Genomic DNA, 12,052 nt, shown 5'->3' on the forward strand with positions numbered 1-12,052 from the left:
TTGTCCGGTGTTCTGTTTTTTCCTGGGGCCATCTGCTTACGCCATGGTCATCCACCTCTTTGGGAAGTTTCATGGTCTCTTCTACAACGGCTCCTGCCTGCCCGTACTGTGCTGGGTATGAGCCGGTATGGGCATGTTCTGGCTCCTGGCTAGCTCTGTCTCCACATGATTAGATGTTTATACAGTCTGTATACATGTCGGTTGCCTTGGTGTTCCTCTTCCTATGTCGCCACCTCTTTCGAGGCTGCACGGCCCGGACCAATTCTTTCATGTTTGGGGGAGCTTTTCTATGTTGTAGCAAGTTGCCAATAGGTTCCTCCTTACTTCTGCTTGCTGGGGTAATTTTCCAATTTCACATATGCTCCCATTTTTGGTGTTCGACGCTGTACGTGTCTTTTCTGGAGTGTTGGTCTCGGATTCAGAGACTCTTCCCACCATTCGTAAATTTGACGTTTTTTTGGCCACTTCCTTCGTATATGCCCTTTTCCACGTTTTCACGTACTATTGTTACAGCTGCGCCTGCGGGACAGCTCTATTCTGGATTGTTTCTCACTTTAGCTTCATATTGCCTGGTCGGGCACTCTTATGCTTCTTGTGTAAGCCACTTTAGGGTCTCTCTGGCTATTTGCCTACTGCATATTTCTTCCTGCTTCGGCGGGTTTGGAATTGATGCTAATTGCTTCTACTTACCCTTTTTTGGGGATTGTGTGTGCACTTGACATGTTTCCTGCCTCTCTGGCTATTCCCAACGCATGGCTCAGGTTCTAGCTCATGCCCTGGGCTCGTGTCACTGGCTCCTTTGACTTCCTTCTTAGGTTAGCCTGTTAGGCTGGTTGCATTGGGTCCGGGTACTCATCGTGTGCCATTAAGCCTAGAGTGGTTCTTCCTTTCTCTCTTTCTTGCTCTGGTACAGGGCTCCTGCCGTTCTACCTGTTATTTTTTATACGGGTATGGTGTGGCGCCATTCTTCCGAGCTCCTGGGTTGCGGTCTGGCTGTTCCGCCACAGCTTTCCCCCACCACCCCTTATCTGTCACTCTGTTGCCGGATTGGATGCTTGGCGCTTTCTGTTGTTCTCTCGCAGACCCACCCCCCTTTTTTGGGGTATGGCTGTGGTATCTAGTAAAGGTTAAGGAACCAGCGGCTAGATGTCTCTATCAGATGTACGAGTTACTTACCTTCGGTAACGATGTATCTGGTAGAGACGTCTAGCCGCAGATTCCTTAACATCCACCCAGCCTCCCCGTTCTGCGAGGACCTTGCCAAATGGGGCTCTCCCGGTTACAGTTGTCATTGTTTTTTTCTCTCATGGGTGCTCACATTGTTGCGTCCCTTTGAGATTTGCCATAATACGGCTAACTCCCTCTCAGGGGTTTCTGTTACCATAATATAGTTGACTACCTCTCAAGGGTTTCTTATCTATAAAATGAGTCTTTTTGATTGACCTTCACCAGGAGATTCCTCTTCATTTTCTTATCTTCTCCTGCTGCCTTTTCGCCTTCTCTATTGGCTCAGGGTTCTGGTCTCCTCTTCGGTAGTCTTCTTTGGGGATCTCTTCACCTCTGTTTCAGACCTCCATTACTATAGGGGCAGTGCCAGACTTTTCCTACCTGCGGTGGACTGTTCTCTCTGTGCTCCGTTCTTGCCGAACGGCACAGTTCTACATGGTACTGACAGTCTATTTTTGTCTGTTGTTCTGCACGGTAATAACAGTCTATTTCTCTCTGCTGAGATATTCGTTCCTTGTTGTACTTGGGAAGGGTCTTTGCTTAGCTTGCGAGGTTCTTTCTCACAGCTTTTTCACCTATATGTAGGTAGCGTCTTATTCTGTCTTTTACGATGGTGTCTTGCACCATCCTCCTTATTTATTCACGGATTTTCATCCATCGCACTGTTCCCATTCTTTCACAGTTTTTTTTTTGTTGGTGGCTCCGCGTTGTCGCGGAAAAGTTTCTCCGAAGAAAACTGACGACAGCGCGCCGGGAGGGACTTATATGACCTCGCTGACGTCGCATACGTGGACGACGTCAGGGCGGGATCGTGTAGCGCTGTCCCCCGGCACACACAGGTGCTGCTGCAAGAGTTTTTCCGGATACAGTCTGACGCTTGGGGCTATTTTAAGTAAAGGAATCTGCGGCTAAACAAAGTCTCTACCAGATACATCGTTACCGAAGGTAAGTAACTCTTACTTTAACAAAGTATGTTTGGCCACAGTGTATTTTTTACATTTTCAACATAACATGGCTTGCATTGCTGTATTACTTGTAGAAACAACACTCGGAGACAGAAGTTTTCCGGTGTGCCGAAGTCAATATGAAGTTTAAAAGAAATGTGTTTTTCATGGTTTTATTTTAAAGCCCGGCTCTAAAGTTTGTTGTGTTTTAAAAGAAATTCTGCTAACAACTTACATTTCAGAGGAGATCATTTCACATTAACATACACTACTATTATGAATTCTTTCATCCCTGTGAATTTGAATGACAAATATATATGGTTTGCCATCTACTGTCACATTTGGTGCGCATGTATAATAACATGTTATTTCAGTTAGTATTGTTGACCAGGTCAGTAACAGTTGACATTTGAGGCCATCGAGATGCCAATGCAGCCTTTAATCGACTCCTGATAGTGTAATAATAAAATTAATTTAGAAATAATCACATATTTTGATTGTGTAGATCATACCATGAGCATAGTAAACACAACATAAAACACTTAAAAAAAAGATCAAAAGGAACAATCATTTGAATATTAAAAATAATTCATAGTTTAAACATAATGTAAAATGCTACAGTAAAGCAAAGGAATGAAACTGTTATCACAATGAATACACAAATAAAAAACGCTCCATTGCATTCATAATGATTCAAATTAGGTAAAGCAATACGAAAAACGTTGCATGGTGTATTAGTTTTGTAATGAATCTCACGAGTAACATTAATGAAAAATAGGTGCATTACATATCGAATTGTCTTGCTGTTTATGTTGTAACAAAAGTTTAAAAATGTTTTTTAGGTCTCATTTATGTACAAATACGTTTGTAGCATTGTCTGAACTTGAAATGCAGTTTTTGTTTTTCACTGTTGGTGTAGTAACTTTTGTCTCCAGGCCCACCAAGACATTTTAGTTGTGGATAATCTTTCTTTCAGTTGCGACAGGTGATGATTGTAGGCATAGACTGCTACCATGATAATGCAGCAGGAAAGCGTTCTATTGCGGGATTTGTTGCTAGTCTAAATGCTGGAATGACACGGTAAGATTTTTGTGGAATTCTGATCCTATTTTAACTTTTGCTTGACTGTGCTGCCAATTTTAATAAGATGTTGACTGGAAAACGACATTGTACTCTGATACCCTTTTTCAATATCTGTTTAAGCTTTTAGTTTAGGGTGAAATGGTAAATCCTGCATCTGATAGACTTCTAGCCACAGATTCCTTACCTTATGATTCTCCCCAGGCGTCCGACTGGAACTGGAAGTTTTTTTATGAGCAGTGCCCACGTGCCAGTAGGTGGTCGTTCGGCTCCATCTGAAAGAAACACGTTAGTTAGATTCCTCACCTTAGAATATCCCCAGGCGTCAGACTGGATCCGGAAGATTTTTCGTCAGCAATACCCCTTGCGCGTCGCTAGGCGTCGTCTGCGGCTCCGCGTCCGTCGTCGGCGTCGTGCGCCGGGATGACGTCGTCGGAGTACTTAGACGCCGCCCTCGCGCGCTGACGTCAGTTCTTCTTTTTTCCGCGCCAGTAAGCGCAGATCCGGGAGAGCTACCCCTTTTAGTCTTTTTTGACTAAATCTTTTTGATCATTTTTGATCCCTGTCTGTCGACATCTGGTGCCGGTAGGATGCCTGGGTTCAAGGCTTGTGAAGACTGTCATCGACTGATGTCGGTGACCGATCACCACCGCCGGTGCCTCTATTGCTTAGGCCTCGACCACGACGCGGAGTCGTGCAACGACTGTCAGGCCCTGACTTCGAAGGCTAGGCGGGAGCGGTCCCGCAAGCTTCTCGAGCTTCGCCACTCGGCTCCGCGTCGTGCGCGATCCCGGTCCAGGAGGAGGTCCAAGGATCGCTCGCGGAGCCCTAGCCGACGCCACCATCGATCGTCGGGCTCCAAGTCGTCGGGTAAGTCCAAACACTCAAAGAAGTCCAAGAGGCGACATCGCTCTTCGGACTCCCCTCGCCGGTCGCGCGACTCGGCCGAGGGTCCAAGTGGTTCCACCCCCGCGGCTCCGGCGGAGCCGCAGGTGCCGCGTCCGCCCCCATACCTTCCGGTCCCTGGGGCTGACGCGGCGCCGGCGGAGATCAGTGCCTTCCTCTCGGCCATGAGGAGCCTGGCCCCGCCGTCGACGCCCGCTGGCGCGCCTTCGGGCCCCGCGGGCTCGACTGGGCGACCTCGCGTGCCGGCGGCTCCGGCCCCGGCGCCGTCGACGACTCCGGTCTCGACGCCGCAGGTCCCCGCGGGGCCCATGCCTGGGCCCCAGTCGACGCCGGTTGACCTTGTCACTCCTCCACCGGCGCCGACGCCTGAACCACCGACGCCGTCACCGGCGCCGCCGACGCCTGTGACGCCGACGCCCCAGTTTAGCCCTCATCCGGACCCGACGCCGGCACGGCGTCCGCCGACGCCGCATCCGACGCCGCTAGAGACCTACCATCTCTACAGTCCGGTTCCGATCATTCCTCCTGTTTATCAGGAATCGGAAGAAGGGGGCGACTGGGAGGGGTTCGAGGACCCTCTGGCTGTTCAGTCACAGCTTTCTCAGGACTGGGCAGATGAACTGGGGGAGGCCAGCGGGCTGGACACCTCGCCAGACGCTGGATTCACTTCTCCTCCGACCGTGGCTTCGGAGGAGGGTGCAGCATTTTCTGTGGTGCTGCGCAAGGCGGCTGAGGCCCTTGGGCTCGAGTTGCCTGCCGTGGCTGTGAGGACCAACATCCTCACTGAGGTGCTTCAAACCTCAGCAAGCTCCACTGAGCCTCTGCTGCCGTTTAACGAGGCCCTCACTGACGTTCTGCAGGGCACCTGGTCCAAGCCCTCCACAGTTCCTCCTGTGGATAGGAACGTTGCCAGGCGCCACCGCCCTGCTCCGGGCGACCCCAGCTTCCTGTCCCAACACCCCACCCCCGAGAGTCTGGTTATCCTGGCCTCTACTTCCCAATCCTCCTTCCCGACCGCTCCGCCGGACCGGGATTCCAAGAGACTCGAGCAGTTTGGCAAGAAACTGTTCTCGTCCCTTAGTTTGGGCCTGCGGTCTTTAAATACCGCCTGTCTCTTGGACCGTTATTCCCATTCTCTGTGGGATACGGTGGAGGACGTGCTGCCCCTGTGTCCGGAGGAGGTCCGGACGCGTCTTTCCCAGGCTCTGGCCGATGGGAGGGATGCAGCACGGCACGCCATAAGATGTGGGCTTGACACCACGGACTCGCTAGGTCGGGCGATTTCCACCACGGTGGCGCTCCGCCGCCACGCCTGGATGCGGTCCACGTCATTTTCCGGGGATGTCCAGAACACCCTCATGGACATGCCCTTTGATGGCACTCGCCTGTTTGGTGAGAAGGCGGACAGTGCGCTGAACCGCTTTAAGGACTCCCGGGCTACGGCCAAGTCCTTGGGCCTCTCGGCTCCGCGGGCGCACACCTCCGCTTTTCGCCCCTTTCGTGGCCAAGGAAGGGGCGCCTCCTCACGTCCGCAAAGCCACCAGCCGCAGAACCAACCTGCGCGCGGTCGCGGACGTGGCTTCCGCCGTGGCGGGAATGGAGGCCGACGTGGTCAGCCCACATCCACCCCGGCAGCATCCGCCTCAAAGCCTTCCTAGTCCGAGCTTTCAGGCCCATACCACGCCAGTGGGCGGCAGAGTTCGCCATCACCTGCTCCACTGGCGGTCCATAACATCGGACAGGTGGGTGCTGCAAATCGTCCGAAGGGGCTACTCCCTCCCCTTCGAGACGACCCCTCCAGCCATGCCACCGCAGCACCACCGTATCTCGGGGGATCATTTGGATCTTCTCCGCGAGGAAGTTTCGGCTCTCTTGGCCAAGGGGGCCGTCGAGCGCGTTCCGAGTCCAGAAGTAGGTCGTGGTTGTTATTCCCACTACTTTCTGGTTCCCAAGAAGGGCAAGGGGGGCCTGCGCCCTATCTTGGACCTCCGGAACGTCAATGCCTTCCTCCGAAAGGACAGGTTCAAGATGCTAACGTTGGCTCAGGTTTTAGCTGCCCTAGACCCTGGAGACTGGATGGTAGCGTTGGACTTGCAGGACGCATATTTCCATATCCCCGTCCTGCCGGCCCACCGGCGTTACCTGCGGTTCACGGTGGGCCAAGAGCACTTTCAGTTTACCGTGCTCCCCTTCGGCCTCACCAGTGCCCCTCGGGTGTTCACGAAAGTGATGGCGGTGGTCGCAGCTCATCTGCGCAGATCAGGGGTCCCAGTCTTCCCCTATCTCGACGACTGGTTGTTGAAGGCGGGCTCGCCCCAGGCAGTCGTCTCCCACCTCCAGACTACGGCGGATCTCCTGCATTTGCTGGGGTTTTCCATCAACGTGCCGAAGTCACACTTGAGTCCCTCTCAGAAGCTCCTCTTCATCGGAGCGGTTCTCGATTCGGCGCAGTTCCGGGTCCATCCACCGGAACAGCGGGTCCGGGATATACAGGCCCTGATTCCCATCTTTCGGCCTCTATCCCGGGTTTCGGTCAGGCTAGTGTTGCGGCTTCTGGGGCTGATGGCCTCCTGCATCCTACTAGTGCATCACGCCAGGCGGCGCATGCGGGCTCTGCAGTGGGACCTGAAGTTTCAGTGGGCCCAGCATCACGGCAACCTGTCCGACCATGTCTTGATCTCGGAGGGCACTGCACAGCAGTTGCAGTGGTGGCTCACGGACCGCGAGTGGGTCAAGGGCAAGAGCCTCTCCCTTCCCCAACCGGAGCATGTCGTAGTGACGGATGCGTCCCTCTTGGGTTGGGGTGGCCATATGGGAGAGGCGGAGATCAGAGGCCTCTGGTCTCCGGCGGAGTCTCGTCTCCACATCAACCTGTTGGAGTTGAGAGCGATCCGGCTTGCACTGAAAGCCTTCCTTCCCTCTGTCAGGGGAAGTGTCGTGCAGGTGTTCACGGACAACACCACCGCCATGTGGTACTGCAACAAACAGGGCGGGGTGGGGTCGTGGACCCTTTGTCAGGAGGCTCTGCGCCTCTGGACATGGCTGGAACACCAGGGCGTCACCCTGGTGGTTCAACATCTGGCGGGCTCTCTGAACGCCAGAGCAGACGAACTCAGCCGCCGGTGCATGATGGATCACGAATGGCGTCTGAACTCCGAAGTGGTACAAGGCCTCTTTCAGCAGTGGGGAGAGCCTTGGTTAGATCTATTCGCCACCGAAGAGAACGCGCAATGTCAGCAGTTCTGCGCGTTGGAATTTCCAAGGCGGCACTCGCTCGGCGACGCTTTTCGTCACGAGTGGAGTTGCGGTCTGTTGTACGCCTTTCCGCCTATACCACTTCTGCCCAGAGTGCTGAAGAAGATCAGGCGCGACCGGGCCCAAGTCATCTTGGTGGCTCCGGATTGGGCACGAAGATACTGGTATCCCGAGCTACTCAGTCTGTTGACCGATCCCCCGATACGTCTGCCCCTTCGGGAGGATCTTCTGTCGCAGCAGCAGGGGACGGTCCTCCACCCGAACCTGTCCAGCCTCCACCTCCATGCGTGGAGATTGAGCGGCGGCAGTTGATGCCATTTGACTTGCCTCCTGAAGTCTGTGATATCATTCTGGCAGCCAGGCGTCCCTCCACGAAGTCGGTATACGCCTGCCGGTGGAACAAATTTGTGGCATGGTGCACAGCAAAGGCTGTGGATCCCCTTTCCGCCCCTCTTTCTGAGGTTCTCCTCTTCCTTCTTTCTCTGGCCCGGCAGGGCTCTGCCCTGGGCACCCTGAAGGGTTATCTTGCTGCCCTCTCCGCCTTCTTGCGGCTTCCTGATCAGCCTTCTCTTTTCAAGTCCCCTGTGGTTACACGCTTTCTCAAAGGCATTACACACACGTTCCCTCCTGTCCCTTTTGTAATGCCTCAGTGGGACTTGAATCTGGTATTGACCTTCCTGATGTGCGCTCCCTTCGAGCCTCTTCACAATTGCCCTCTTCGTCTTCTAACTCTGAAGACTGCTTTTCTGGTAGCCATCACCTCGGCTAGACGGGTGAGTGAGCTCCAGGCTTTATCTTCAAAGCCTCCTTTCCTATCTGTTCATCCGGACAAGGTTGTCCTTCGGCCTCGTCCCTCCTTTCTTCCTAAAGTGGTGACTCCTTTTCACCTTGGGCAGTCTGTCACCTTGCCCACCTTCTTTCCGCCTCCGCATCCTTCCAAAGAGGAAGAGAGGCTCCACCGTCTGGACCCAAAACGTGCGCTCTCCTTTTATCTGGACCGCACAAAACAGTTCCGGGTGGACGACCAGCTTTTTGTTGGGTACGTGGGCGCTAAGAAGGGGAAAGCTGTGCACAAACGAACCATCTCTCGGTGGGTCGTTTTGTGTATAAAAATCTGCTATTCCTTGGCTAAAAAGGACCCTCCTGTTGGGCTGCGCGCCCATTCTACTCGGGCCACGGCGGCTACTACTGCCTTGGGACGGGGAGTCCCTTTGCAGGACATCTGTCAGGCGGCGACGTGGGCTTCTCTACACACGTTTGCCAGGCATTATTGCCTTGACAGCCAAGTCCGGAGGGATGGCTTCTTTGGCCGTTCTGTCCTCCAGGACTTTCTGGTGTGATCTTGGTTCGCAGACCCACCACCGGGGATGGTATTGCTTGGGTATCTATTCTAAGGTGAGGAATCTAACTAACGTGTTTCTTTCAGATGAACAAGTTACTAACCTTCGGTAACGATGTATCTGTAAGAAACATTAGTTAGTTAGATTCCTCACCGACCCTCCCATCCTCCCCGTTCTGCGAACTGACATCTAGGGTTAAGGTTGTCCTTTCAGGCCCCTAGATTTTATTTTTGGCACCAGTGTCGGTCTTTGCATGGCTCTGCGTTCCTGGCGCGGAAGGCTATGTACAAGAACTGACGTCAGCGCGCGAGGGCGGCGTCTAAGTACTCCGACGACGTCATCCCGGCGCACGACGCCGACGACGGACGCGGAGCCGCAGACGACGCCTAGCGACGCGCAAGGGGTATTGCTGACGAAAAATCTTCCGGATCCAGTCTGACGCCTGGGGATATTCTAAGGTGAGGAATCTAACTAACTAATGTTTCTTACAGATACATCGTTACCGAAGGTTAGTAACTTGTTCACTTGGTGGTGTTGGTATCGTCTGCAATGCAAAGATGTGCACAGTGCCTATATATGTGCCACCCCAGTGTGCTGACGTCAGTTCTTTTCTTTCTGCAGATCCGGGCAGCTACCCCCTGTCATTTTGTTTAGTTCCCCTTTTTGGCTTTGTCAATGTCTTTTTGAGATACTCCTCCTTGTATGATGCCAACTAGGAAGACTGGCTTCAAACCCTGCAAGGCCTGTCACCAGCAGATGTCTATGAGAGACCTGCACCTTGTTTTCCTCTGGTTCCTTGAGTGCGACCACATCGCAAAGACGTGCGTTGACAGTCGCGCCGTGCACCCCAAGTCCTTGAGAGTGCTCCCTCATGCTCGAAGCCGCTCGACCTTCAGCAAAAAAATGTCTCTCCCGGTCTAGATGAAGGTCTTTGGATCGGTCGCAGACCCTAAGATCCTAGTCTTCCCCGGTAAGTCCCACAGAAAAAGAAAAGACAGACTTCAACAGGTTTTTTGACTTTGCCCTGTCCATGGTAGTTATTTGTAAAGACAAGAGAGTAAAGCCTTTCGAAGCCTGGCTCTGCAGTTGAGCCTGGGTCGGCTTCTCAGCTCCGAATTTCCGGAAGTCTGAAAGACCCTCCCCAACTACGTGAGTTCTATGGGTCCATGCACCTCCCATGTTGGTGGCCTGTACATACTGGCACTTCTTCGGTTCCTGTGGGTCTTGGAGGCACCCCCAGTGGTTTTCTGCCGCTGGTTCTGTCCCTGGCTCCAGTCAGGCCCCTTGGATCCTCAGCTGGACCTTGGACCAGCACCAGTCGTACCACCTCTACCAATGTTAACGCTCCTCTTCTTCATCGCCATTCTCATTCTCTTCCAGCGGATCCTCTTCAAAGTCATAAGCTATTGAAAATTTTCGCCCATGCGCAGGGACCCCGGAAAAAATAAAAAAAATTATTAAAATGTGTGTATATATATATAGATCTGATAGAGGCTACTAGCCGCAGTTTTCTTCACGTAGAATTATCCCCAGGCATGAGACTGGATCCGGAAAACCTTTTGCCCAGCATCCCTGTGCGCCGGGGGATGGCATCACGTGACTCCACCCAGGCGTCCTCGCACGTGACGTCAGCAAGGTCACATAAGTCCCACCCCGGCGCGCCTACGTTAGTTTTTTCCTTTTCCGTGTGTAACGTGGATCCGGTTTGTGCTCTGGGCCTGTTTAGGCCTTTCCCTTCTGCTGTTGCTGCGTATGTGGGAACAGTGTGCGAATGCCTTCGGGCTTTAAAACTTGTTCGTCGTGTGACCGCATAATGTCGGCGACGGATCCTCACCCCATCTGTATGTGGTGTTGGGGGAAGCACCACGACTCCACTGATTGGCTTTATCTGCTGGCACGCCTCACAAAGTCCCGGCGTGACCGCCGGATGAAACTTCTGTCGGCTCGTGTGTCCAGGTCGGCGTTGTCGTCTCGCCCGGCCCCTGAGGAGGGTTCTCGGACCCGCGGCTTCCCTCGCCGACTTCGATCTTCTACCAGGTCGCAAGTGCGCCGCTCACCTCTTGGTAAGTGTCGCAGTTTGTCCCTGAGGGTCGGGTTCCGGCCTGTCGGGGGCGTGGGCTCTCGGCGGGTGGTGCGGCCCCACGTGCCGTCCCCCTTATCCTCCGTTCCCCGGCGTGGGGGCGACCAGAGCCCAGATGGAGACATATGCGGCGGCTTTGCAGGCCTCGCTGGCTTCTCCTCCTGAGACGTCGGCGAAACCCTTGCAGTGTGCGGGGCCCTCCGCGGCATCGCCAGCGGCTCTGACGCCGACTGGTTTGGATCCAGGCTCGGAGGATGTGGCGCTGTTGGGGTGCGGCCCTTCGGGGGTCCCTCCTTCAGACCACGGTGCCTCTGCTTCGCCGCAAACTCCCTCAGGAGTCCCTGTGGTGTTGCTGGAGGTCGCCGGGGCTTGGGTCGCACCCTTAGCCCCTCTAAGTCCTTGGATCAGGCGGCGATCTTGTCCGAGGCCGAGGTGACGCTGCTATGGCGCCGGCAGCTACTGGCCCTGGCGGCACCACAGGGGTCGGCGGAGGGCCCCTCTCGCCCAGTCACAAGTCTCAGCTGACGGGGGTCTCCTCGTCCCTCCCCGGGCCCTTCTCACCACTCCGCGCAGGCGGCTGACTCGTCGGAGGTCCCTTAACCACCCCGGCTCCGGTCCAGCTCCGGTCTCCTGCGCCGTGTCGGTGGTCACCCCGGCGTCTCCACCGGCGACGGTGCCCTGCCTCAGGTTGCGTACTCTTCGGCGCCGGGCCAACGTCGGGTCCTAGACTCTTCTTCGGACGCCTCTTCTCCAGACATTCGGCATTTGCTGTATTCATCCTCGCCAGAGACTGGCCGCCGTGTTGTGGTTTTCCCCGACGTTGTCTGAAGGCAGCTCCTCGCCGTCTCCACGACCGCGGTCTTCGCCGGAGTAGCCGCAAGTCCCCCACTCTTCAGTACCTCTTCCTTCCATTCGGCCTTGGTCATTCCTTCATCCGGTTGGCTTGGGTGGATGGCCGCCTTAGCTTGCAGCCGTTACCTAACGAGGAGCTGCTTTCCCCTCCACGGGGCCCTACTGAGGCGGGTGCGGCTTTCGCCTGCGCTGTTTCCAAGTCTGTGGGAATTATGCGCATAGGTGATCCAGCTACCCAATTTCCCGCAGATCATCTTCTGGAGGTTCTCCATCAGGGCTCTGGTGGTAGGGAGCTGTTGCTTCGCTTCGAGGGTTCACTCCACTCTTCTCTCTTGGGGACTTGGGGCTGTCCCACCACGGGGGACCCG

At 54.5% G+C, this 12,052-nt stretch overlaps 1 protein-coding gene across 2 annotated transcripts in view; it reads left to right on the plus strand.

The window, feature by feature from the left end:
- The window catches only part of PIWIL1 (piwi like RNA-mediated gene silencing 1), a 1,168,338-nt gene that overhangs the window by 886,459 nt on the left and 269,827 nt on the right, over positions 1-12,052 (plus strand). For both annotated transcript variants that reach the window (XM_085633654.1, XM_085633653.1), the window contains exon 16: positions 3,148-3,251. In XM_085633654.1, the coding sequence (XP_085489780.1) occupies positions 3,148-3,251 (104 nt within the window). The remainder of the gene's footprint in view (positions 1-3,147; positions 3,252-12,052) is intronic.

Source organism: Triturus cristatus, chromosome 11 (assembly GCF_964204655.1).
Source record: "Triturus cristatus chromosome 11, aTriCri1.1, whole genome shotgun sequence".
NCBI lineage: Eukaryota > Metazoa > Chordata > Amphibia > Caudata > Salamandridae > Triturus > Triturus cristatus.